Source organism: Giraffa tippelskirchi, chromosome 1 (genome assembly GCF_054371585.1).
Source record: "Giraffa tippelskirchi isolate mGirTip1 chromosome 1, T2T-mGirTip1v1.2.pri, whole genome shotgun sequence".
In the NCBI taxonomy this organism is placed as follows: domain Eukaryota; kingdom Metazoa; phylum Chordata; class Mammalia; order Artiodactyla; family Giraffidae; genus Giraffa; species Giraffa tippelskirchi.
Genome location: NC_137275.1, coordinates 73658124 through 73685298, shown reverse-complemented (window position 1 = coordinate 73685298; position 27175 = coordinate 73658124). Strand labels below are relative to the sequence as shown.

The 27175-nt window shown below is 42.9% G+C and overlaps 1 protein-coding gene across 1 annotated transcript; it reads left to right on the top strand.

Moving 5' to 3' along the window:
- The first annotated feature begins 146 nt into the window (after positions 1-146).
- Positions 147-25410, top strand: LAP3 (leucine aminopeptidase 3). The gene is made up of 13 exons (XM_081593565.1): positions 147-346; positions 2766-2881; positions 4812-4866; positions 5327-5432; positions 6547-6706; positions 8106-8270; positions 10793-10951; positions 15453-15577; positions 16729-16817; positions 17671-17773; positions 22362-22441; positions 24282-24391; positions 24838-25410. The coding sequence occupies exons 1-13, from the start codon at positions 245-247 to the stop codon at positions 25025-25027; spliced, it is 1560 nt and encodes a 519-aa protein (XP_081449691.1). The 5' UTR covers positions 147-244; the 3' UTR covers positions 25028-25410.
- Positions 25411-27175: the final 1765 nt, after the last annotated feature.

The window sequence follows — 27175 nt, the reverse complement described above, 5'->3', positions numbered from 1 at the left end:
CCTTGGGCGCACGCGTACTCGTCCGGGTCCGAGTTCGTCCGCTAGCGCATTGGCCCTCACCCGACAGCCCCGCCCACTGACGCCCTCCCGCCGCGCCCCTGGCGTACGCAGCCACGCCCCTTGGCACCTGCCCCACCCCTAGGCGCGCGCAGGCCGTCCCCCAAAGCCCGGCTTCTAGGTGCGCGCCCGCCTTCCCGGCGCCACGTGCTCGGTGGAGGGCGGTACTGGGGGCCGAGCTGAAAAGATGTTCTTGCTGCCTCTTCCGGCTGCCGCGCGAGTCGCCGTCAGACATCTGAGCGTGAAGCGTTTGTGGGCACCCGGTCCAGCCGCTGCAGACATGACGAAGGTGAGAGGCCGCGGCTCGTCCCGGGGCCGCCGCGAGAGTCCTGCCCACAGGCGACGAGGACTTCGGGGCGGGGCGAGGCCGCGGTGTCCCGGGCTTCTGAGCCAAGTCGCAGACATCGACTAAAGAGAAAAGTACCTTGCTTTTGCGGAGCTCGGCTTTGGCAGCCGGCTGCGCGGGGCTGCAGATCCCCCAGTATTCTCCTAGGCTAGTGCGGAGGATGCGCTCTTCCTTCTCTTGCTTCAAAGTGCTAGGATCCGAACTCTGAGCGCGAGAGATTGATAGCCATGGATAGATAGCTACCGTTACCTGAGCTCCAACTCTGTACCGTGCCCTTATTTTGCTATTTTGTTCAGTTCTCCCAGTAACCCGGGGAGCGACGGCGCCAGGATTGTTCCCACCTCAGGTAGGAGGATGCCCAAGTATTGGTGAGATGAAATGTCCTCGAGTCGGATGGTCACTGGCTCCCGGTTCCATACCAGGACCTCCCTCCTCTACTGAAGTTGAAGGCCAGGAAAACACAGGTCCTCTGGGAGTAAACTGCCTGGAAGGGTTTCTAGAGAAAAATAACGTCTCTGTAGGGAAAAGGGCTTTTCAGGGAGATCCATCTGTTCGTGAGATTAAAAGAAGTGTCCTGCAGAAGAAACCCCTCTTCCACCTAATTGAGCTCCAAAACATTGTGAAGGTCACTAAAATTTGGTCGTGAGGGGATCTGGAAAGGGGGGACGGCTCGGTAGGAGGAGCACACGCGTGGGAGTCAGGCTTGAGGGCCAATAGGACTGTCCCTGGCTAGGAGTATTCTGGATGGGCCTTGAGCTCAGAGTGGCCAAGGGACCAGAGGTCTGTCCCCTGTTCTTTCCAGTACTATGGAAATACATCCTGCTCAGGTAACATCTGTGTTCTGTCTGATCAGTTCCCTACTTGGTTCCCTGCAACCCCAGGCAGTGGGCAGCCTTAGGAAAGTTAGAACCTGGGAAGGTTACCAACGCAGAGGAAACCTTTTTTTTTTTTTTGATAGAAAAGACAAGACATGGTTTTGTCTAAGTACCAGTGTGATTTTTTAGAAAGCACAGAGGACAGTGAGGGAAGGCATTTGGATTCTTGCCCAGTTCTGTTGACCCCAGGCTAGTATGTCAGACCAGGTTTTGGTTTCCTTATCTGTCAAGTGGGAAGACTACATGTTCTTTCCACCTTACAGAGGTGCCTTAAGTCAGAGCACATTTTTAAAGTCATAAATTGCTATGCAGAGGTAATCAGTGACTCCTAGGTTTACTTCCTTGTTTCAGGTGTTTGGAGCCTGGGGCTCAAGGAGATGAAAGGATAAGCCACTAAGTGCTGACAGAATGCTGTCTGTCCCTGTCCCTCCCTGTGAAGGGGTATCCTTTCCCTCTCTTCCAGCCTATGAGTTGGCCAGAGAACTTGTTAGTATCAGCAAGTGCAGCCCTTGGCTTTGTCGAGATGGCATCCCAGAATATTGCACATTTGAAGGTTGTATTTGCATTTGAAGGTTGTAAGGGAGGGAAAACTTACTTCTACTCACCTAGATTATAGGGCTGAGCTTAAGAATGAAATGGACCTAAAACAGATTATATTAACAAGAGAAAGGCATACAAGTTTTACTTCATATTTTTACGTGTCCGGTCTTCAAAAGGGAGAAGACCCGAAGAAGCCTATAGGCCCCAAAGCATATATACCTTTTTAAACAGAGAATGAGAAATTGTGGGAATGTGATTAGGCAAAGGAGCCTAGGGGCAGTCAGTTGAGAGACAGGGATTAGGAAATATGTGGGGGAAACTAAGGGAGGATGAGTGTTATTTTAGTAGGTTTGTTTGTACAGGTCCATTTTGGTATTGACTCACAAATCTTATCATCAGTCTCTGATGATAAGAATGTTCTCTTGCTGTACAAGGAAAGAAACTTTCTCATGGGAAATTTTATGACCAGCTTTTGGATAGAAAGGGGGAGAGATCAGAGAACCTTTCCTGCATCTGCTGTTTCTTAGCTGCTTGCACCTCAAAGTAATCAATATGCCAGACTGGCATATTTTAGGGTGGCATGTTCTGAATCCCTTCCAGTTCTGACTTGGTTACAAAAGGGAATTGTTTTCTTAAAATACCTTTCTATTCTTCTTAATTTAAAAGTGAAGGAAAAGCCCTCTGTGTTGTGACAGCTCTGGAGAGGGACCATTAAGACCAGGACAGGTAGTAATTTGGCTCTTGTATTGGCAGGAGTTTGAAACATATAGGCAGGGTATGAGTATAGTTGACTGCCCAGCACCTGCTGCTTTTTTGGCCTTGTTCTTTTGTCCTTGAGGGGGACACGGTTTGGTTGAAATGATTAGCTTTTTCTGGAATTTGGGATCCCTTGAGTACCTCTTTGGGATCTACTCTACTTATATACACATTTTTTCTCTTTTTCTCAGGGCCTTGTTTTAGGAATCTATAGCAAAGAAAAAGAAGAAGATGTGCCTCAGTTTACAAGTGCAGGAGAGAATTTTAATAAATTGGTGTCTGGAAAGCTGAGAGAAATTTTGAACATGTACGTATTCATCTTTGCATTTCAGTTTTTTAAATGCCTGAAAGTGAAAGAGAATGTCTTTTCTGTGCTGGTGGAGGAAATGCACATAAATACACTGGCCAGGATGTTCTTGGTGGAAGTGAAAGTAAGTGTCTGTGGATTGCATATTGGTACTTTGTGGTGAGTTCACAGTTCTGGGAAATCAGGCTGCTTCAACCAAATCACCAGGGTATTGTGAGAGGCTGACCCAGAAGGATCTGGAAAGTACCAGATTTCCTCAGCCTACCTTCCTGGCTTCAGTTCATTTCTCCCCACCTAACCTCCCACTTGCTTCCTACCAATCTCTCTACCTCTTTAACTCCTCTTCACTTGGGGAGGGGAACAGCCTGTTCTGGGCTAGATCAGATAGCCTCAGGAGGCTGCATCATCGCAATCTTTGAATTGCAAGGGCTTCTCAGATCTTAAAGGACACGTGAATCGTGAATTGCCTGGGGGTGTAGTTAGAATGCACATTCCAGTTCAGTAAATCTGGTGGGGGCCTGAGATTCTAACCACTCTTGGATTAGTCAGGAAATGGGGAAGGTAGGAGAAGGTTTGCATTTCAAGTCCTTCTCAGCTATGGGCCGCAATTCAGAAACGGTTGTCAACATAGGCCACTGCAACTGCATATTATTTGAATTACAGATAACCTATTAGTAGCTGATAGATGTAGCCTAATAATTAGAATAATTGTCTAACTATCGGATGACAGAATTTGCATCCCCTGTCAATTACCAATCCTTTACCCTTCGACAGCTCCCTGAAGTGCTTTGATTAATTCATTAATCCAAAAGCTAACCTATACGAGTACAGAACAGCCTGGCCTTCCTGACTGCATGGTACCAGGGTATCCAGTTCTCAGGCTATAATTGTGTACTGCCAGCTGCTTTGTTTGGAAATTGCCTGGTATCCCATCTGTAGATAACTCACAAAAATCCTCCAAGCTAAACACAGTGCAGTCAAGTCAGCCACTTAGGTTGGTGTCTTACATCTTTTATTAGATTTAAGATTGAGGTCAGCCTCCATCCAGTGCTCAGTCTTCTCTGCATTACCCACCCACGGCACTGCTTTCTATCACTGTTTTAAAATAAGTGCATTAACTGTCTATAATAGCCAGGACATGGAAGCAACCTAGATGCCCATCAGCAGACGAATGGATAAGAAAGCTGTGGTACATATACACAATGGAATATTACTCAGCCATTAAAAAGAATACATTTGAATCAGTTCTAATGAGGTGGATGAAACTGGAGCCTATTATACAGAGTGAAGTAAGCCAGAAAGAAAAACACCAATATAGTATACTAACACATATATATGGAATTTAGAAAGATGGTAACGATAACCCTATATGCGAGACAGAAAAAGAGACACAGATGTATAGAACAGTCTTTTGGACTCTGTGGGAGAAGGCGAGGGTGGAATGATCTGAGAGAATAGCATTGAAACATGTATATTATCATATGTGAAACAGATCACCAGTCCAGGTTCAATACATGAGACAGGGTGCTCAGGACTGGTGCACTGGGATGACCCAGAGGGATGGGATGGGGAGGGAGGTGGGAGGGAGGTTCAGGATGGGGAACACATGTAAACCCATGGCTGATTCATGTCAATGTATGGCAGAAACCACTACAATATTGTAAAGTAATTAGCCTCCCAACTAAAATAAATTTTAAAAAAATAATAAAATAAGTGCATTAAATCTAATCTGGAAGTTTTTGAGCTAGAATTAGAAGTGCTGCATCTGAGAAATCTGAGAGATTTCTGAGAGAGTTCTGCTTTTAATAACATAAGTAGCAAATTTGCAGAAGCATCAGACCACTGTAATGATACAGTTGGTTTATGTCACTTCTCAAAAGAGGACAGAGCAAACTATAATTTTTAACACAACTATTTCTTTTTGTTTCAGATCTGGACCACCCCTGAAAGCAGGCAAAACCCGAACCTTTTATGGTCTACATGAGGTATGAGATGATGATAAGGTTTATTTGGCAAACCCTCAGTGAGCACCTATATGTGCCAAGTACTTTGGCTGTACCATTATACAGAAAATTGTGTGTGGGATTATGAATTAGTTTTATCCCAGTATTAAGCCACAAGCATTAGTTAAATTGTAAAGAGGCAAATTGCTGTCGGAAAGTACTACAGCTCATATTCCTCAATCTATAGGCTTTCTTGGTTCAGTAGCTCTGTCTTACAGAAGCAAACATTTGCAGGATTGTCGTCACTCAGCCTTTTCAACACACAGTTATAAAATTTTACCAAGATGTCAGGGCTTAAAAAAATTAAAACAACCAAATTTCTTGGTGAGTTTTGTCCTGTGCGGAGGTTAAGGTTGTTGTGTGAAAGGTCATATACCATTTCCTGCTAGAAATGGATGCTTTAAAGATTAAAGTGGCTGACTTTTTGTATTTTTTGGAACAGGACTTCCCCAGTGTGGTGGTGGTCGGCCTCGGCAAAAAGACGGCTGGAGTTGATGACCAGGAGAACTGGCATGAAGGCAAAGAAAACATCAGAGCCGCTGTTGCAGGTTCTTTAACTTTTGAAGTTTACTGTTGGTAAAGATTCCTAAGGGTCACTCTGTAAGATTATCAATCTCAGCTCTTTTTGTCCTCTTACCATCACTATCCTTCCCACATTCATACAAATAACTCTCAACAAATACTCAGTTTTCCTTACCCAGCATGCTTGGCCTTGCTTTAGATATAGAAGGTTAGGTTATGGAATTTCATTTTTATATTTCTTTAGCTTGTGTCTGGGGTTTCAGCACCATTTGTTCCCTCTTGCAGTATTGGCCTTAGAACACTTTTTTGCCAAAAAGTCCTGGTGGGTAAATTGTTTTTTTTCTTTTTTCTTTTTTAATGTATCCATGGTGTTGCCCCACTTTTAAATCACATGGAGTCATAAATATTTACAAATCAGAGAAAATGGATGCAAAGTACAAGGTGCTTATTTATCACTAGTTACCAGAGGTGTGTGCCTGTCCCAGTTTGTCACATGGACAGTTTGAAAAGTTGGAGTAGGTGCCTTTGGGTCCTATCAGAGCTGCGTGGCAGGATGAGGCCTTCATCGAGGAGACTGTGGCTAAAGATGCTTTGAACACCATCGCTGAGGCAGGGGTCATTAGCTGGATTGTGCTGCGACCCCACATATATCATACGTGCTTGTTAAATTTACTTTCAAAGTTCATGTTGGGTGATTATTTCATAACTTTTATTTGGGGGATTTTGTTGACCTCATCTTAATAAACGCTGTGTTAATAATGGACTTTGCTCAGTTCCTTGGTTATAATTTCAGTGTGATCACTGCTCTCTCATTTTTAATCTGGCAAGCTTCTAGTGACTGGGACGCTTCCTCAGGGAACCCTAGTGTTTCAGAAGTGGTACTAGTAATAGCAGTCACTTCCTTGTGAGGTGGACCAATCATTTTATCCATCATTCTGTCCTCCCACTATCATGTGAGGTGTGTGCATGTCCTCACTGTACGGAAAGGGAAGAAGTGAAAGCCCAGAAAGATCAATGTCAGGGCTGGGATTTGAACCCCAATCTTGATGTTTTCTCAGGACCCCACCCTAAGTCTCTGCCTTCTGCCCTCTGAGGGGTCCCTAACTGACTCCGGTTTTCTGGTTCCTCTGCCCTGTGAAGCGGGGTGCAGACAGATTCAGGACCTGGAGATCCCGTCCGTGGAGGTGGACCCCTGCGGAGATGCCCAGGCGGCTGCAGAAGGAGCGGTGCTCGGGCTGTATGAGTATGATGAACTGAAGCAGAAAAAGAAGGTGGTGGTGTCGGCCAAGCTCCATGGAAGGTGATGGCATGAAACGAGGACCAGGTCCATTCCCTGTGTGCTGATGGCATGGCCTCCTGGACATGAGCTGCCTGCCTTTCAGGGTCAGGCACTGCATTGTGGCTTGTCTGTGGCTCTCTCATGCCCTTAGCTAGTTTAGGAGTGTGATGACTCTGCCTCTTTTCTGCTCCTGGCTGCTCCTGTGTGTGTTTCCCTCCAACTCTCTAGATCCCTTCTCTGTGCTTTCTGGTTCCTAGTAAACTATTCCTGGTTGGCCCCCTGAGGAGGGATAGAACAAGACGACAGAAGGGTCCCAGAAGGTTTTGATGCAGATTGTTTCCATCTACCTAGCACCTACGGGCTCTGTGCTAAAGGCCAGAGATAAGCAGGTGCAGGGATCTGGTCCCTGCCCTCCTAGTCTAGTGGGGAGACTCAGCTTTGGGCACATGTTTTGAGCACCACTTATACTCCAGCCTTGTTCTGGGTTCAGGAGCAGACAGTGTGAGACCCTCAGAAGACGTGGTGGGGGACAACGGGGGTCTTGTTGGCACAGGTGATATAGTGGGTGAAAATGAGGGCCCTGCGACCCATCAGCTTGGCTTTGAAGCTGGCTCTCACTTTCTGTTTGGGTGACCTCAATGAAGTGACAGAAATCATTTTCCTCTTTGGTTAAGTAGAGTTGCAAATCAGATCTCATGGGACTTTTATGATCAAAAGGCAAAATCCATCCAGTGTGTGGCACATGGTGAACACTATAAACAATGAGTGTTGTTTTGTCCGTCCCCACACCACGTGTGTTAATTCCTGTGGTGCACAAGAAGAGCCAGGGTCCTGGAAAGTTGGCCCATGTCCTTTGTTTTCTGAAGCCAACCCTGATTTCTGACAGGTTGGAGTTCAGGGTCCTGAGCCAGGCAGGGAGAAGGCAGGAAGCTGGCAATTCTCCGGCAGGACTGAGCAGGGGGAGCTTGTTCTGCATTCCCTCAGGCCTTTCTGCGAACACATCTGCTGTCAGATTGGGGGGCAGACTTAGGGCTTCAGAGGTCCATCAGGCCAACCCCTTTTTCATACAGAAGAGGATTCTAGGTCTTCTCTCACTCAGCTCAGTGGGGGTCGTGTTTTCTTTTATTTTTGTTTTTGGCCATGCCATGAAGCATGCAGGGTCTTAGTTCCCTGACCAGGGATCAAACCTGCGCCCCCTGCAGTGGAGACTCATAGTCTCAACCTCTGGACCCACCAGGAAAGTCTCTCCAGCTCTTTATAAACCATAACAGTTGCCTCCCTGGTTCAGATTACAAAGAATAAATTTGGGCCCCTCTTTCCATCACTTTTCGCTTGTCTTCAGTAAGAGCCCTCCTCGCCGGCCTGTGGTCAGTGTTCTGGAGAGGCTGTCTGACGGTGACCTTGTGCTTTCTTCTGCCAGCGAGGACCAGGAGGCCTGGCAGAGGGGCGTCCTGTTTGCTTCTGGGCAGAACCTGGCACGCCGCTTGATGGAGACGCCTGCCAACGTCATGACGCCAACCAAATTTGCTGAAATTATTGAGGAGAATCTCAAAAGTGCTAGTAGTAAAACAGACGTCTTCATCAGGTAATTCAGGATTATACCATAGACTCATATGATGCTAGAGCCAGATGGAGCTTCAGAGATCCTAAAATCCAGCTCTCTCACCATTCAGAGAATTAACTTGAGACCAGAGGTAAAGTGACCCTCTGGCAGCCACACACAAGTAGGGGTAAGGGTTCAGTTTGAGATTTATTTCTGTCATATCTTGCCTTGCTTTTGACAGTGTTGTGACTTCACACTGCATTTTGTATGTGTTTTGTAGCAGCTTTATTGAAATATAATTCATATAACATGCAATTCACTCATGTAAAATATACAATTCAGTAATTTCTAGTATATTTACAGGGTTGTGCTGCCGTCACCACAATCAGTTTTAGAACATTTTCATTACTCTGTAAAAGGAATCTTGTACCCACTCCTCATTTCCCTTTTCCCCAGCCATCAGTTCATAGACATTTGGGTTGTTGATACTTTTTGGATGGACTTCCCTGGTGGCCCAGATGGTAAAGAATCTGCCCGCAATGCGGGAGACCTGGGTTTGATCCCTGGGTTGTGAAGATTCCCTGGGGGAGGGCCTGGCAACCCACTCCAGTATTTTTGCCTGGAGAATCCCCACGGACAGAGGAGCCTGACGAGCTACAGTCCAGGGGGTTGCAAAAGAGTTGAGTGACTAAGCACAGCACATACTTTTTGGACTGAAAATAATGCTGCTGTGAGCATTTGTGTACAAGGTTTTGTGTGGACATGTATTTTCATATCTATTGGGCATGTACCTAGGAATTGAATTATTGGATCAAATGGTAACTCTATTACCTTTTGAGGAGTGTACATATTGTGTTTTGTTTTGGTGAATTCTTTCTGTCTTGTCTTTTTTTTGACAGAAGTGAATAACTTAGCATACCCTCCTTGGCATGGAATGAGAATCTGCCTGGTAGATTCCCTTAGCTAGATCAGATACCAGAGCTGGTGTTCCCTGGTTGTCCTGAGGTTTGTTGTCAGCAGCCTTGCTGTTGAACCTAAAAGGCTGCACCTCTAGGCTTTCTGCCCTCCTTGGGAACTCCTCCTAATCTTAAGCAAACCAAGTCTGAGTATTTGGGGATTTACAATGAAAGTAACTTGACAGATAGTTGCTTCACCTAAAGAATCCTTTACTATCAAAGTTGCTAATCAAGGGTGCTTCCGTTTAAAAGGATTCTTTACTATTTAATTGTGATTAGAATTCACATTTTTCAGGGGAACTCCTGTGATCTATATAAAGAAAACGTGCAGCCTATAGAAAATGCAGTATTGGAGCTTGATAAGATATCTGGGATGGTTGCTGTGTATTCTCTGGCAATGTTTAGTCTCTAAAAAAGTGTCTTGGTGAAGACTGTTCCTTGTTATATTTAAGGAGACACCAGAGCTATGTTTTGTCAGCAGATCGTGGCTGTGTGGCCACATGTCTTCAGTAACGGCACCTCCTATATGCCTGGAACTTGGCATACAAAGATGGGTGGTGGTGGTTCTTGTCCTCAGACAACTGAGGGCTTTGCAGGAAGGAATAGGAAGGGAAATGGCTGTATAGGGGGTGCTGCAAGAGCAGAGAACTGGGGAGAATTGTGGAAAAATGAAAAGGTTTGCCAACAGAAATGGTGCCTACGCAGTCAGGGAGGTGAACAGACGAGAGAGCAGGGCAGAAGCACGTATGCAGTGGCCTTGGGAAACCACAAGGCTTGAGGTAGAGCAAAGGGAACTCAGCCAGAGATGGGGCAGGTCAGGTGGGCAGAATATAGCCTATTAAATTGAGGCAGCTGTATCAAACTCACTCTAGCGTAGGTGGGTGTAAATCAAAGAAGTACAGACTGTGCTTCCAGAAGGGCAGGACTTTAATAATACTAGGTTTGTGATTAAAAATGCCCACATTATACAGCCTTGCTTCTTTTGAAGTGAGTTTCTTTTAATTGTCATACCTTCCATTTTTATATTCTTTTCCCTCTGAAGTTGGGTGGCCATCTCTCTATGATGAAGTCCTAGTTTAATAGTTTTAACAAATTTCACCTGCTTAGCTCCTCTGGCTAGGCAGGTGCCAGAGGAGCATTCCTTGAATGATGTTGTTTCTGGTCTGTCTGTAGGAGGGTAGGAGTCCTCCCTTGGCATAATTACTGTGGCCAGAAATCAATGCAAAGCCCTTTTGTGCCCCTAGCCTTTGACTATGCACTGTTACCTGACGTCATATTACATACCATACATGAACTCTTTTGTAATTCTACAGGTATCTTTTGATGGAGGTATCTTTTCTACAGCAAATCTTTTGAAGGAGGTGTCATTAATCTTATTTTGTAGGTGAGGAAACAGATTCAGAATCAAGTGACTGACCTAGGAATATACAGAAAGCAGATAGAAGGTGATAATTGAAGCATTAACATGTATATATTTTCAGAACTTAACATGTATGTATTTTAAGAGCTTGTATGTTATACTGTTTTTTACACACAGATGAGTTTATTCTAAGTTATTGAAATAGAGAGAGCAATGTGTATTTACATTTTTCCTTTTCTGCCTTGCAGACCCAAGTCTTGGATTGAGGAACAGGAAATGGGATCATTTCTAAGTGTGGCCAAAGGGTCCGAAGAGCCTCCAGTCTTCCTGGAAATTCACTACAAAGGCAGTCCCAATGCAAGTGAACCTCCCTTGGTGTTTGTTGGGAAGGGGATTACCTTTGACAGGTACTTATTTATTGTATCCATGCTTTGTATTTTGGTGAATGCTTTGTATGCAGTTGTATTATTTGGTGTGTAATTTGCTTCAGAAGTACGATGTTTGGTCAGATCTTTTGTGTTACTTTAAATGTATTAGGTCACCACTTATAAAATGCCCACTGTGTGTCAGAGGCTGTATTAGGGCATTTTACATATATTAGCCCTGATCTTACTCCAGGAGCTAGGCGTTGTGGACGTTCTACAGGTGAGGCAATCATGACTCAGAGAGGTTAAATAATTTTTTGAAAGCTCCATAACTAATAGAGTCAGAAATCAAACTTAGCAGTGTGTTTAAAATGCCTTCAAATATTTCCACCATACACTTGATTCTCCTATGGGGATGTTAAGATTTCCCGCTGGATAAGGTGAGGCAGCTGTGTGGATCATGCTGTCTTCCCTTTGCTTACTTCAGCTCACATTTTTTGCTGACCAGTCTAGCTTTCAATAATCTCCTTAAGCCAGCAGTCCCCAACCTTTTTGGCACCAGGGACCAATTTCATGGAAGACACAGATTAGGGGACTGGAGAGTGGGAGATGGTTTTGGGATGATTCAAGCGCATTACCTCTATTGCTGCTGCTGCTGCTAAGTCGCTTCAGTCGTGTCCAACTCTGTGCAACCCCATGGACTGCAGCCCACCAGGCTCCTCCATCCATGGGATTTTCCAGGCAAGAGTACTGGAGTGGGGTGCCATTGCCTTCTCCATACATTTATTGAGTATTTTATTATTACATCAGCTCTGCCTCAGCTTATCAAGCATTAGATCCCTGAGGTTGGGGATCCCTGCCTTAAACCATAAGTGTTCCTTAGAAATGGAAGCTCACTCTGGGTATTTGAACCCGGGAGAAACTGAGTTGGAAAAGATGGTCTGAGTCAGTATTTCCCATGGAAAGCATTTGCTACTGAATACTGGTTTCTGGGATGCTAATTAAATGTGAGACTTGAAAAAGATTACTTGATTAAAAGTCTAGGTTAGATAAAATGAAAGTTTTTTATTTTGTTTTGTTTCAACTATAGTAATTCTTAGGGGTACAGAACACAGTGTTTGCTAAATCTTTTTTGTTTTTAATTGAAATATAGTTAACATCTAAATTTCCTTTTGAAGAGAACTTGTATCTCAGGAAATCATGGTCCATAGAAACTGCTTTGGAAAACGCTGCTAGAAATCTATAAAATTTTGATGTCCCCTGGTACGTTTTTGTACCCTTTCAAGAACTCCATCTGAAATGTGAATGAATCCTGCCCTTACAAGAGTGTTTCCAGATACTGGGATGCCTCTGTCCTGGGCAAATCTGATGGCCAGAGTGGTCTTTATACTAGCAGACTGTAGTGCCTCCTGTGTTTTCCTTTCAGTGGTTCACATTCTCTCATTTAAAGCGTTGGTCTGCAAATGATCTTCATTATGTGGCCCATCATTAAAAGATTTGAGCTCCTACCATTGAAAAATATGCATATTTATTTATATCATATGCATATACTGTTGTATTAAAGTGTGTTTTATAAAACACTACAGCAGAGAATTCCCTGGTGGTCCAGTGGTTAGAACTCAGTGCTTTCACTGCTAGGACCCAGATTCAGCCCCTGGTCAGGGAACTAAGATCCCGCAAACCCCACGGCACAGCCAAAAATAAAAATAGATAAAACATTACAGTAAATAAAAATTAGAGAATGAAAGTTGTTCTTAAATGTCTTGCTAATTGTGACGGTTTTATACTATCATGGGGTAACGTCAATGCAAAACTTTTATGCTCAGGTTGAAGTTGTTTATTCATTTAAATCTGTATTTCAACTTTTTGTTATGGGGATATTTAGCAAGGATGCTCGGCCTAGTCTTTTTGGTTTAGAGAAGCTTCCTAGAAGGAGGGACACTTTTAGCTTAAGATGTGAAGGATAAGGGAGTTAGTTCTGTGGGAAGTAGGTCAGGAAAAGAGCCAAGTGAAGGCTGAAGATGTGAAGAAAGACGGGAAATTCCTAGTACTGAAAAAAATGCCAGGGTGGCCACGACAGCACATGACTGGGGCAGGGGTCAAGGCACAGCTGGAGAGGTTGGCAGAAACTGGGTTGTTCTGGGCCTGGTTAGATTTTGGACTTTGAACAGTTGGAAACTGAAGGGTGTCTAGCAGAGGGAAAGAATGACATTAGATATATAAATATACAGTAAAGTCCACCCATTGAGTGTTCAGTTTTCACCCAATAAATGTTCAGTACAGCGAGCTTAACAAATGTGTGCACCCCTGCAACAACCACCTCTATCATGAAAATAAAACATTTCCCCAATGCTCCAAAAACTCCCTTGGTAATTTTAGAGAGTGCTCCTTTGCACTCATCCCCTTTCTCACCCCCACCTCAGATGACTGGTCATCTTTCTGTTATTGTAGGTTACTTCTGCCTCTTCCAGAAATTCATTTACATGGACTCTTTTAATAAAAAGTCTAGCCTCTTTCTCAGTGTATTGTCTTTGAGATTTAACCATGTTGTCGGTCATATTCCATTGTAGGGAAATACCAGCATTTGTTTATCCAATCGTTGTTGAGGGAAATTTGGATTGTCCCAGTTTTGAGTTATTAATTATAGAAGCCAGCGTCATCTGTACGCCTTTGTGTGGATATATGTTTATCTTCCTCTTAGTTAAATACCTAGGAGAGGAGGGCTGAGTTGTATAATAACTACATGTTTAACTTTACAAGAAACTACCAGACTTTTCCAAGGTGGTTATACGATTTCCATTCCCCCCACCAGAGTACAAGGTTCTAGTTGTTCCCCATTCTCCCCAGCACTTCATGGTGTCTGTCTTTCTAGTTCTAGTCACTCAGGGAGTGTGTAGTAGTATTTCTTTGAGGTTTATTTTGCATTTCTCTAACTAATGATGTTTAGCATTTTTAAAATGTGCTTATTAGCCATTGGTACATCTTCTTTAGTAAAGTATCTCTTCAAGTCTTTTGCCCTTGGCAAAACACTTATAGGAGTGTTTGTCTTAGTGAGTTATAAGTTTTTTAAAAATATATTCCAGATATATATCCTTTAAAGTGGTATCTTTTGAAGAGCAGTTTTTATTTGCAGTGAGGTATAGTTAGCAATTTTTAATTTTATAGTTTATACTTTTTTCTGCCCTGTTTAAGAAATTATTACCTATGCCAAGTCTTTGTGTTCTTCAGGAAGTCTTAAGGTTTTAGGTTTCAAGGCTGTGATCTAGTTTGTATTTTTGTATATACTTCTAAAAAGCATTTGAGGTTCTGCTTATCTTTTTTTTCCATCTATTTGTAAACATTTCATAGTTGTATGGGTAATGAAGTGAAGGGGTAAGACTGCTGTAGGACACCTGGATATATAGGAGCTAGGCAAACATCTGAATGATCGATGGTGGTAGCCTCAACTAGGATGGATGCAGGAGAAAAGAAATGGATGGATTGGAGGGGAATATAAAAAGTAAGCAAAGATAACTGGTGGTTATTGGGAATGATTGTCCTCTGTAAGAGTGGAATCCCCTGAGTGGAAGCAGCCTAACAATAGAAGGACCAGTGTGTCCCCCTTGCCCCCATGGGGTTATCTCTGGACTTCATGGACCAGGAATGTACTTTTGTTATTCTGAGCCAATGGATAATCTTTAATTTTAGGTGTGTAAATGACAACCATCTAACTATCACCTGCTTTGGAGGTGAGTGAGAATTAGAGCCTAATTTCTAAGGTGAGCAGATGTCAGAGCAAGGAGTTGACTCTCTCTCACCAGGGCAAGTCAGCAGCAGAATCCAATTAGAGCTCAAAGTCAGAGCCCCTGCCTCCTTGCCCAGCCTGTGAAGCAAGTCACCCTGGGTTCTTATAAACCAGAAGCAGAGAAGTCACTTGTTAGTTCCAGAAGTCTATTGGGGCAGTGGCCTGGGTTTCTTGTGGATTGAAACCTTTCTCCGCCCTTGTGTTTGGGCACTGTCTCAAGGCTTTGGGCTAGCTTCTTCCTTGTGCCTGTGGGTTGTATTTTACTATCTGCAAGATCTGGTGTACCTTGGGACTGTCAGAACGAGTTTTCCCCTGTCTTCCTAGGAGTTGAAAGGGGATCCTCCCAGTCTTCTGTGAACTTGTCTGTTTTCCCCAACAGTTTGTGACCTTCAGGTTCAATAAGTTGGTCAATTCATAAAATTTGCTGAAAAGACAAATCTACATGAGTGTCCAGAGCTCAGGTGGGATTTAAGCAGCATTGACTGTACGATGTAGTAATGTTTCCAGTGGCAATGCTAACATTTCATTCAGACAGAAATAAAATGAACCAAGATACTCCCCACCCCACCGTATTTCTGGAATTATTTCCTATCTTTTATAAAAACCACAGTATTATCTTTTTAAATGGTGAAATCATTCAGATTCTCAATTTGGAAATTTCTTGGTGCTTGTATGTGGTAGTTCACCTCACACTTTTTAAGAGAGTGCTTCTAGCCCCCTCGTTTGCTCTTAATATGGTACATTGTCCTTTTCCCCCAGTGGTGGCATCTCCATCAAGGCAGCTGCAAACATGGACCTCATGAGGGCCGACATGGGAGGAGCTGCCACTATCTGTTCAGCCATCGTGTCTGCAGCCAAGCTCGACCTGCCCATCAACATCGTAGGTGCGTGGGCGGCTGTCTTGGAGAGCTTCTAGAATCCAGTCAAGTGGTAGAATGGAGACAACAAACATGGTTTCCTTTAATCTGAAAAGATCAAGAAATGGTTTTTAAATGGTTTTCATCAGGCAGAAGCTCTTTGTTTAGCTAAGTGTTGTCTTAACTGGCAGAGTTAAATGTATTCTGCATTATGGGCAGTAACTAGAATCGATTGTTTTACTTCTGCAAAGTGTGGTTAGCAGTCAGGGGCACATAATATCAAGTTTGCAGTTTACTCCAACAGAAAATGCCCAATAAGTAGGGTAGTGATTATCTCATAGGGTTGCAGCTGATTAAACGCCTTGACATGCAGAAAAAGTGCTTGGGATGGAAAAAGTCCTCCATTTGCGGCAGCAGTTTTTGCAGTGCAGGATGCTAGACACAATGCTGGAAGTTTGTCATGTGTCAGAGGGGGACCTGGAGGTTGGGACTAAGATTGAATTGGCTTGCCCGGTGTCACCTCCATTGCATGAAAAAGTAGGACTGTGGTCCAGGTCTGTCTGACAAGTGAATCACAGACATCATGATACTGCATACTTCTGCTTGTATTTCCTAAGAACAGAGACATTCTGTGTAATGATAATACTGTTATCATTCCCAGGGATTGATACAGTAACCAAATTCAAACTGCCCAGTTGTCCAGAAAATTTTAGTTTTTTGTGTGTGTCTATATACACAAGCATTTATTTCTATTTGTTTTTGAAATCTTGGAGCCACTCAAGGATCACCCCTTGCATGTAGTCATCATGTCCCTTTAATTTTCTCTACTCCAGAACCTATTCCTGCCCGCCCCCTCCTTTTGCCCCTTTCTTGGAAGTTTTTAAAGGTTCAAGCTTATCTTGTGATGGTCCATGATTCGGATTTGCTTGGTTATTTCTTCATGATAGAATTAGACTTCTTTGGAAAGAGTGATGCGTGCTTCCTGTCACTGGTGCACATAATGCCACCTGGGTCACTGGTGATGCTAAACTCAAATACTTAGTCAAGGTGATATCTGTGACTGGCATCTGTTGAGGGCCCGCTGTGACCTCGGTCCTATGAGTGGCATATTTGGACATAGCACACTCCATGTTCCTTCATGTATTCTTTTTTTTTTTTTTTTTAAAAAAAAAAAACAGGTTTGGCTCCTCTTTGTGAAAATATGCCCAGTGGGAAGGCCAACAAGCCTGGGGATGTTGTTAGAGCCAAGAACGGGAAGACCATACAGGTTTGTAGGTGGAAGACACAGCCTCCGAGTTCTGCTATTCCTTGCCTTGAATGGGTGCAGAGTGCGGGCCCCATTTAGGGAAGGGCAGTACCTTTATTATGAGTAGCTTTTCGTGCAGTCAAAGGTATTTCTTTATGGGAATTTTAAGATTGTTTTCCCTACCTTACTGTTCTTATTACTTTCTGTATGCTATACACACAGCTTATGAATTTGCAGCCAGCCCTGCAGAGCAGGGCAAAGCGGGAAAAGTACAGGCTGTTTTCCAGATACACCTTTGATGTGGTAACTTTTTCCATTTAGCAAAGTGTTTGAGAGGAAAACAGGTCCTGCATCGTGGGCACTGCATCTGGGGATGTGGCAGCAGGTCCTCAGCTGGGCACATGCACGCATACACGGCACATAATGACTAAGCCTATTTAAAAGAAGAAATATATTATATCTAATATAGCTGAAGTTGCTGCAGTTGCAAGAGTTCTCCAGTCTGGAGATGCAGGCTGCTGCTTTAGTGTATCTTTCTTCAACTCTTTCACCTTTTTGTTTTTGAAAATCTTGACATTTTCCCCACTTCTGTTATAAACTTAATGGTAATATGAACTAGACACTTCTCTTTATTTCAGCCTCCAAAGTCATCAGCATTTGGTCATCAGCTCTGATACAGGGATTATTAAATTATATTTGCTCTTCAGAGTAAATATATTCCTATTTTAATGGTAGTATATTTTTTCTAATTGATGACAAACATCACAGCAGCCTTTTTGTACTTTTAAATTGAACACTGCTCGGAGTGTCTACATTTTGTATTCATTGTTTGTGTCATCTCATCCTTTTAGTCTTTTGACCTTCCTCTTTGCAGGTGGATAACACTGATGCCGAGGGGAGACTCATCCTGGCTGATGCGCTCTGCTACGCTCACACTTTTAACCCAAAGGTCATCATTAATGCCGCCACCCTGACAGGTCAGACAGTGCTTTTCCTGCTTTTGTTTGAAGAAAGTCTCATTTGTTGCCATCGAGTGCACACATTGTACTCAGGACATTATTTTGCTGAAATCTGGTGAGCTCCATTTGTATTCAAAGATCTTTCACCAAAAGAATTATTCTGCAGTTGTAAACTGCTTCGAATCTTAGGTTTGTGGTTTTGAAACATCCCAGGCTATACTTGAAAAAAAAGAAATAACAAGTGGATCAGGTCAGCCCATCCACAGTGACAGCTAAAAATGATGCAAAGCAATGTTTTCTGTTACGGTTGCCATTTGATACAGCTCGGGAAAGATTAGTGATAAATTCCCAAATCAGTAGTTGCTTTTATTAATCATGATGGGCTACCCAAGTAGCTCAGTGGTAAAGAATCACTTGCCAAAGCAGGAGACTCAGGTTCTATCCCTGGGTCAGGAAGATCCCCTGGGAGAAGGAAATGGTAACCCACTCCAGTGTTCTTGCCTGGGAAATGCCATGGACCAAGGAACCTGGCAGGCTACAGTCCATGAGGTGCAAAAGATGTATCTGATGCCCCCGAGTGTTTTCTGAACTTTTGTATTTGAGTTTATACAGAAATAAAAACATTGGGGTGAGGGGTGGAAGTAGCAGGGTCATGTGTCAGAGACGGGGCCATGTAATGTGTTTGTTGTGTGAAGCATGTTGACTTTAAGGCCAACACGGGGGTGGCTCCCAGATGTGTTACTTCCTAGTCCACCAACCTTGGGCTGGTTCTCTGACACCCTCAAGCATCAGTACATGGGGACAAGTCTGTTTATCTCGCAGAGTTTTGAAGATTGGAAGGAGTTTCTGAAAAGCCTCTTGTAATGCAGTGCTGGCATGCGACAGGCTAGACCACCGGCTCTATGGGGTAGTAATAAATGCCTAAAGGGATGACAGTGGTCATTACCTTATTGCAAAAGCTCAGTGTTCATAATCTTTTATCCAACAGTTCACTTTAGGGATTCATTGTGTCTCTAGCTCTTTTAAGATTAAAACTCAGATCACTTTCATCTTTTGATTTTAATTCTTCTGGTCATGTGAGCCTTTGACAGAAAATCAGTTCATGTTTCTTTTTTATGTGATTCTAACAATAGTCCATAGATTCATCTGCTAAAGACTCCTTTTTTTTAAGCTGGTGTTACAGTGTTTTTATGGTCTTCTGTCTCTGTTCAGTTTAGCAAACACTTTAAGCTGAAAACAGAGGTTCTAGGGCTGGTGTTTGAGGTGCAGTGCTGAGGTGGGTGGTAGTACTCCCTTTCTGTAAATGAGGAGTCACAGTGCCTCCCTGCCCGCCCCCATCCTTTTTTTTGTTCAAGCTTGGGGGTATGAGAGGGTGTGAAAGTTGGATCTAGCTTACTAAGGGCAGCCTGATAGGTGAGCCTTCAGGTCACCCCAGCCGTTGTCCTCACTGAAGGCTCTTGATAATTCACTTTAGTTCCCCAAATACTGACTGAGCCCCTTTTGAGTTTCAGGAGCTGGGATTCAAAGGGGAGGATGAGAACGTTTCCAACCCGGAGTTCCTAGCAGGAAAAAGAACATAAATTTTCAGAGGGGAAAGACCTCATTTTAAGATTTGCGGTGCCTCTTAAGAGCATGTGACTTAGATAGTGTCTCAGCTGTCTGATCTGTAAAAGTGGTATAATAGCACCTCATTGGCAGGGCCGGGGGGCTTCCTGTGAAAATTAAATGAGATGATACAGGTGGTTGTGCCTGGCTTGGCACACACCAGACTGATGTTATTGACTTTAAAGAGCAGGCCTGTAGCAGACTGTAGGAGCAGTGGCTGCTCAGTGGGTGCCATTCAGTCATGGTACCTCTCATTTTCTTAATGCCTGTGCTTAGGATGGAATGAGAGTGGTAACTTCAGCACTTTCCTTGGAGCTTTGATGTTTCTTCCATACTCTGAGAAATTCTGGTAACACGGATGAGTTAGCATTTAATACAGCTTCAAAAGTGCCTTGTAAAAGAAAATGGGAAGTATGCCCCCAATAATGGTACTTCTGAAATTGGTGGTGGTACTAGTTCTGTGATTGTGTAGAAAATAATTATTTTCTGAAATATGTAATAAATTATCTCTAGCGCCATGGTCCCTGTTGGATCACATTAAATATTTATGTCTCCCATTTTCTCTTCCTTTAAGAGAGGATGTCACATCACATTATTGTTTGTGGCCAGTGCTTATCTTCTCTCTGAGAAATTCAGACACTGATGCAAGGTTCTTGTGGGGTTGATAGGAACATTTTAAGGACAAGTGAATAAATACGGAAGAGGCCACTAACTTGAAAAGTAAAGCATTCATGAGTGTGTATGTGTAACTGAAGATGTATCCCACCCAGTTATACAGACAGACTATAGGCAGTGTGTAACCAGCACCCACCATAGTATCTGGGATATGGTAGGTGTCATGAATAGTTGTTGACTCACTTGGCCCCTATTTAATTCCTGTGAATGGCTGGGAATGTGGAGGTGGGACATACAGAGGTGAGGCCCACATCCCTTGGGCAGTGGCAGTCAGCAGACCATCACACTGACCAGCACAGAGGATCCGAGTTAAAAGCAGTTCGTGAGAGCCTGTGTATCTGGGCATTTGACTGGTACAGAAGTCAGGCACTGTGAGAAGTGCTGCTTGAGCTGGAATCTGAAGGAGGAGGCATCACTGGGTGGAGGAAGGAAGGAAGAGCATCCCACAGAAGGCACCCCTCAAGGTTGGGGTGTGGGGGCAGTGATGAACAGGACAGAGAGGAACAGAGTGTGGCGAGGTCAAGACACTTGGGACCCACGTGCTGGTAGGCACCAGTCCCCTGCTGGCCTTGGCATGTTGCAGGATTTAGTCTGGAGCCAAGTGCAGCAGGAAGCTATGAGTGGGGACTGTGAGATAGTTTGCCCTGTGAAAGGGTCCTTGGCAAACAGTGTGCCAACTGCAAGGGAGAGGGACCGAGGAGAGGTTGGCAGGCCAGGTGGGCTGGTGAGCAATATGTGGTTATTGATTCCATTTGTGTAAGTGTGTGTGTTAAGAGTGAGTGAGTGTGTTTGACTTCAGTATTATGTTGGGTCTAGGAGTGCAGGTGAAACAAGTTTGCCTATGACTTGATAATCGTTGATGATGGTTAGCACCGAAGAATTGATGCTTTTGAACTGTGGTGTTGGAGAAGACTCTTGAGAGTCCCTTGGACTGCAAGGAGATCCAACCAGTCCATCCTAAAGGTGATCAGTCTTGGGTGTTCATTGGAAGGACTGATATTGAAGCTAAAACTCCAATACTTAGGCCACCTGATGCGAAGAGCTGACTCATTGGAAAAGACCCTGATGCTGGGAAAGATTGAGGGCGGGAGGAGAAGGGGACGACAGAGGATGAGATGGCTTGATGGCATCATCGACTCGATGGACATGGGTTTGGGTAGACTCGGGGAGTTGATGATGGACAGGGAGGCCTGGCGTGCTGCGGTTCATGGGGTCGCAAAGAGTCGGACACAACTGAGTGACTGAACTGAACTGAACTGAACTGAACTGAACTGATGATGGTTAATGGGTACTTGTATGTCCATTATATTTTTCTCTTTGCTTTGTGTATATTTGAAGTTTTTGACAGTACGTTTTTTTTTTTTAAACTATTACCATAGTCCAGTGATAGATGATGGTGGTAGCCATGGGGAAGGGAAATGGATGGGTGTGAGAGAGAATTGGGAGGTAGAGTAACAAAAGCCCAAGGAACAAATGACCCAAACAGAGTTGCCCGAATGTCATGCAGAATCACGGGCTTTTACATACGGGTCACTGTTACGTTTGCAGTAGCATTATGTCTAAAAATACAATGTACATATCTTAATTCAAAAATACTTTATTGCTGAAAAGTGCTAATTAACCATCTTTTAAACCTTCTGTGAGTCACAGTGGTAACATCAAAGAACACTGATCACAGATCACAGTAACAAATAAATGAAAAAGTTCCAAATATTGCACAAATTACCAAAATGTGACAGAGACACAAAGTGAACAAATGCTTTAGGAAAATGGCTCTGAAAGGCTTACTTGACATAGGATTGCCACAAACCTTCCATGTGTGAAAAATGCAGTGTCTTCAAATTGCAGTAAAACAAAGTAGTAAAATGAGGTAGGCCAGTACCTCTACCCAGTGGACTTATAAAATCATTAAGAATACGTCTAATGAATTTGTTTATAAAAGAAGGATAAACATTTAAAGTATAAGAGGAAGAACATGTACTTGGACATGTACAGTGTGGTCTTAGTTATGGGGTTTTTTTTTTTAGTTTAGAAAATTTGGAAAGAAATATTAAAAATATGTAATGGTTATCCCTGGGATGAGATAATTGGTGATATTTTATGTTTGCTTTTTTGCATTTTCCTTAATAATTGAAAGTGAATCCTAACTTGAGAAACTAAAAAGCTATTAAATATATATGGTAAGGGTTTCCCAACACCATCTTTTTTGAAAATGAGGGAGACATTAAGATAGGGTTAAAGGCTAAAGTTTTGGCCTGCACAGCAGTAGAGAAACCCATCTCACCAGAAGAGACCGGATGCTGACCTGAAGGCCTGTGTCTTGCAGGTGCCATGGACATAGCTTTGGGATCTGGTGCCACTGGCGTCTTTACCAACTCTTCTTGGCTGTGGAACAAACTATTTGAGGTAAGAATAACACAGAAACACCTAAATTATGGAGGTGATTTCATTCCTTTACCCTTAGAATGCTGTATTTCTTCAACCCTGAGTTACAAGAATTTTTATGTTGTAGAATTGTCTTTGAAGTGATTCCATAAACGCAATTCAATGTGCTTTTCTATAAATATTTAAAAATGATAAATATGATGCCACGTTTCTTCTCAGAATGAAGTGAAAATGACTTAAAAATATCCCTGATGTAGAAAAGGGTATGAGGACAGCTTTGTAAAAGAAGGAATGGGCTTTTAATGAACATATGTCATGAGTCAAATAGGAGAGTATGTAAATAGGGCTTGCTCAGGTTCCTTAGCGGACAGTGAGGAGTACAATTTCTACTGCTGTGCTCTGCATCTCCTCCCAGCCCTTTCATAGCAGCCTCTTCCAAACAGCAGTTTCCCATCACCACCACCCCCACACTCTCACTGCCATCAGCTTTCCCCCGTGACACCACTCTGTTAGCCAGAGGCAGCGTGTACCTCTGGCCTCTTCGTGACACCCTGCTCTTGGCTTCCGCAGTAGTCTTCTCTTCTGGTTTCCTTTCTTGATGAATTCTGTTTCAGCCTCCTTGGCCAGCTTTTTCCTTTGTCTGCCCCTTTGGTTGACTTCAGTCCTGGACCTTGTGCACATTGTTCACTGTGAATCCCGTCTATTCCCATGGCTTCAACTGGTACCTCTCTGGCTTCTGTCTATCCTGAGCCCCAGACCCTGCACATCCACTTGGCTATGAAACAGCTCCATCTGGCACCTCATTCTTCAACAAGTAATTATTGGGAGCTTACTGTGTACCAGCAGGGACAAATACAAAATGTTCCTGAATACATTCTTGATGTGGTTTAAGGTCCTAAACTTCTCTTCCACTCTAAACTGCTTCCCTTTCACTTCTGTCATCTCGCCATTTGTGAAGCCCCTCTCTACCATCTCCAGCTCTGGGAGAAACTCAGCCCTGTTGTCTCCTTCCAGGTAGTATGTGGGGAGGTTCTCCCCTCCTTTGTACCAGGCACACATTGTCCCTCTCTATCATGAACAATGAAATAACAGTCAGCAATTTATACAGCCTACACCCTCTCTTTCTGGAGGTAGTCACTTTCAACCCTTGATGGATTCTTCTGTTAGTTATTCTTCTGGAGTCTCAAAATAACAGCTTACATTGATACTTTCTGACTTTTTACTTTTGGTTCTTACCTTTGACCACAGTGTATCAAAACAACCTTTACCCAGTTCTCCTACTAGCCTGTGGGCCCTTTGATGACTCAGATATTAAGTATCTTTATATCCCCAACCCCTGTTGGTATTTAGCAGTTCAGTATTCTTGCCTGGAGAATCCCGGGGACGGGGGAGCCTGGTGGGCTGCCATCTATGGGGTCGCACAGAGTCGGACATGACTGAAGTGACTTAGCAGCAGCAGATGATGGATGGGTGAATGAATGAATGAGTGTGTAAATGATGACATGAATTAATGAGGTCACCTTATCTTAGTATCTGGCCTTCAGTAGCATAGTTCTAGGCACACCAAGGCCACAAACATCATGACTAGTTCACCCTAATCAAATCATCAAAGCCCGTCTGCACTACAGGATACCAGCTTATTCATTTAAACTGAGACCCATAATATTAGTTTGGTAATTTCGGCAAATGCCCTACAAGTTTGTAGGACTGTTCTACAGCATTCCTGGCTTCTTTTATAATTTTTAAGCTTTTTAATTAATTAAAATAATTCTGGAATCTGTTGTATTTGTCATGTTTTAGAGTAACAGGTCAGTACCTGCTTCATCTATTCTGCCAACTGTCATACCTATTTGTTCTCTAGGCCAGCATTGAAACGGGAGACCGTGTCTGGAGGATGCCTCTCTTTGAACATTACACAAGACAGGTTATAGATTGCCAACTTGCTGATGTCAATAACATTGGAAAATATAGGTATGTAAAATAAGCTATAAAAGTACATTTTTACAATCATCGTTTGCCAAAATGAGCATTTTCAGTTTTAATCTCCTTTAACAAAGGTTTAGGTATACAGTTTCTTTTCAGTGTAGTGCTCATAAGCACTAATTTCTTTTATTTTCAAGGTGTTTCCCAACTGGTTCTCAGTTTTTGCATTTTCAAATCTAAAGGTCATTTTAAGCAAATGGTAAGGGAAGGAGATGGACAATATGGCCATTACCACAGGAAAAAGAATTTATCCTTTATGCTTAAAGCTGTGTCTAAAGATAGGTATCGATTTCTGGGTTAACTTCTTTAAAGGTCTCATTGGCTTGACTTTGCTTTCTAGTCATAGAAGCCACTTAGCAAGAATGGAGGATCTTAATAGAACATTCAGTGTACATTTAATGGGGTTAGATGTTGATTTTTGTCTTTCTCTTCAGATCTGCAGGAGCATGTACAGCTGCAGCATTCCTGAAAGAATTTGTGACTCATCCTAAGTGGGCACATTTAGACATAGCAGGTGTGATGACCAACAAAGATGAGGTTCCTTATCTTCGCAAAGGCATGGCTGGGAGGCCCACGAGGACCCTGATCGAATTCCTGTTTCAGTTCAGTCAAGACAGTGCTTAGTTCAGATGCTCTAAAATGCCTTCATTCTGTCTTAAATGGGCAGTGGAACTTTAGAATACTTTCGAATGAATAGATAAAAATCTTTTAAGGGAAACAAAAGATGGTATTTAAAAACAGAATGAAATGAAATTTGTATGCCTTGATTTTTCATTTTATGCAGAGATTTATAAAGGTAAAGCTAGTATCTTAACTTGGCAAAGATTTTTAAGATAGTCTATAAAATGATGATTTTTAAAAGCTATCTAATCACTTTTCAGAGTATATGTTTTTAATTGAGAAGCAAAACTGTATGATGCTGAGATTTGTGATTGTGATGCTGAGAATATGAACAAACTAAAAGTTGCTGTGCAATTGTCAGAAACAATAAATCCAACTTTTGCTGCTCTCTTGTGTGGCTCTCATTCACTTTTATTACTATAAAACCCAGTGATGCTATTAATATAATTTGTCTCTTCTGTCTGTGTTACATGAACTAAGTAATTAAATTGGGATATGGTGAAAAATGTATTTTCTCAATGTTAATAACTTTGGGGCACTTAGTGATGAATTTGTGAAGCAGGTACCATTATCCCCACATTACAGATGAGGAAACTGTGACACGAGAGGGTTAGTAACATGTCAGTGATGTCACCAAGGTAATAAGTGGGACAGCAGAAATTTAAGCCCAGACAGCCTGCCTCCAGAGCTGGCATTCTTAATTGTTTCACTGTAATGCTTGCTTTCACTTCCGGGACTTGACTGGATGTGGAATTTATTTGAAATAACTGAAATAAGAGGGCCATAAAAGGGACTGACAATGGGTAAACTACTTCCACCACCTGGAACTTCAACCAATCAAAATTCTATTTGTGCAGATTTAGAAGAAAGCTCTCTCTTCTACATTTGTATTGAGTGAATCAAGTTATCCAAAAATAGTATCTTTCTTTGACTTTGAAAATATTTGAGTTTTTTTTTAATTGGAGTCATTTTGAGTATTTTAAAAACTTGATATGTAAATGGGTGGTGGTTGTTATTCAGTCAGAATTTGCTCAAATTCATGTCTGTTGAGTCAATGATGCCATCCAACCATCTCACCCTCTGTTACCCTTCTGCCCTCAATCTTCCCCAGCACTGGGGTCTTTTCTAATGAGTTGGCTCTTCGCATCAGGTGGCCAAGTATTGGAGCTTCAGCATCAGTTCTTCCAGTGAATATTCAGGGTTAATTTCCTTTAGGATTGACTGGTTTGATCTTGCTGTCCAAGGGAGCATCACAGTTCAAATGCATCAGTTCTTCAGTGCTGTGCCTTCTTTATGGGTATAATGTGTCTAAACTGGCTTATAGAAAGGGATATGCATATCCATGTTAATAAATAACATGAATTTAAATTTGATTAAAATTAGGAATAGTGTGTAAACAGGTTTCCCTGGGTATCCATGTCCAGAAGCTACTTCAGCAGGAAAAATGGAAATGATGAGGGGGAACTACTGGCTTGTGAAAGGAAAAACATTTAGATTTCTTCTATGTGACTCAGAAGACCAAGTCGGGATTTGATAGAAGCCTATCAAAGGCTTTTTATAAATAAAAGAATATAAATAAATGAATTTTGTTAATAAAACTTTTTATAAATAAAAAAACAGAACTCTTGTGTTTACTAGTGTGTGGGATACAAACAGAATGACCGTATGCCTGGATTCCTGTGCTTACCTAATCTGGCTGAGATGAAATTTAGTTCTCATTGCTGGTGCATCTGGCTACCAAGTATTCAGAAAACCTTGGCAGATCCTTAAAACTTCAGAGACAGGTGGAATAATCTGCATCTGAATCACTAAGGACAAGGCATGGCTTGCAGAGAGGCATGGATGGCTTCAGTTCAGTTCAGTCGCTCAGTCGTGTCCGACTCTGCGACCCCATGAATTGCAGCACGCCAGGCCTCCCTGTCCATCACCAACTCCTGGAGTCTACCCAAACCCATGTTCATCGAGTCGGTGATGCCATCCAACCATCTCATCCTCTGTCGTCCCCTTCTCCTCCCGCCCTCAATCTTTCCCAGCATCAGGGTCTTTTCCAGTGAGTCAGCTCTTTGCATCAGGTGGCCTAAGTATATCAGTCCTTCCAATGAACACCCAAGACTGATCACCTTTAGGATGGACTGGTTGGATCTCCTTGCA

Coding starts and splice junctions, on each gene's coding strand:
- LAP3 (XM_081593565.1), top strand. CDS start 245: ATGTTCTTGCTGCCTCTTCCGGCTGCCGCGCGAGTCGCCGTCAGACAT. Junction 15,578..16,728: donor CCTGCCCATCAACATCGTAG/GTGCGTGGGCGG, acceptor AAAAAAAAACAG/GTTTGGCTCCTCTTTGTGAA. Junction 16,818..17,670: donor AGAACGGGAAGACCATACAG/GTTTGTAGGTGG, acceptor TCCTCTTTGCAG/GTGGATAACACTGATGCCGA.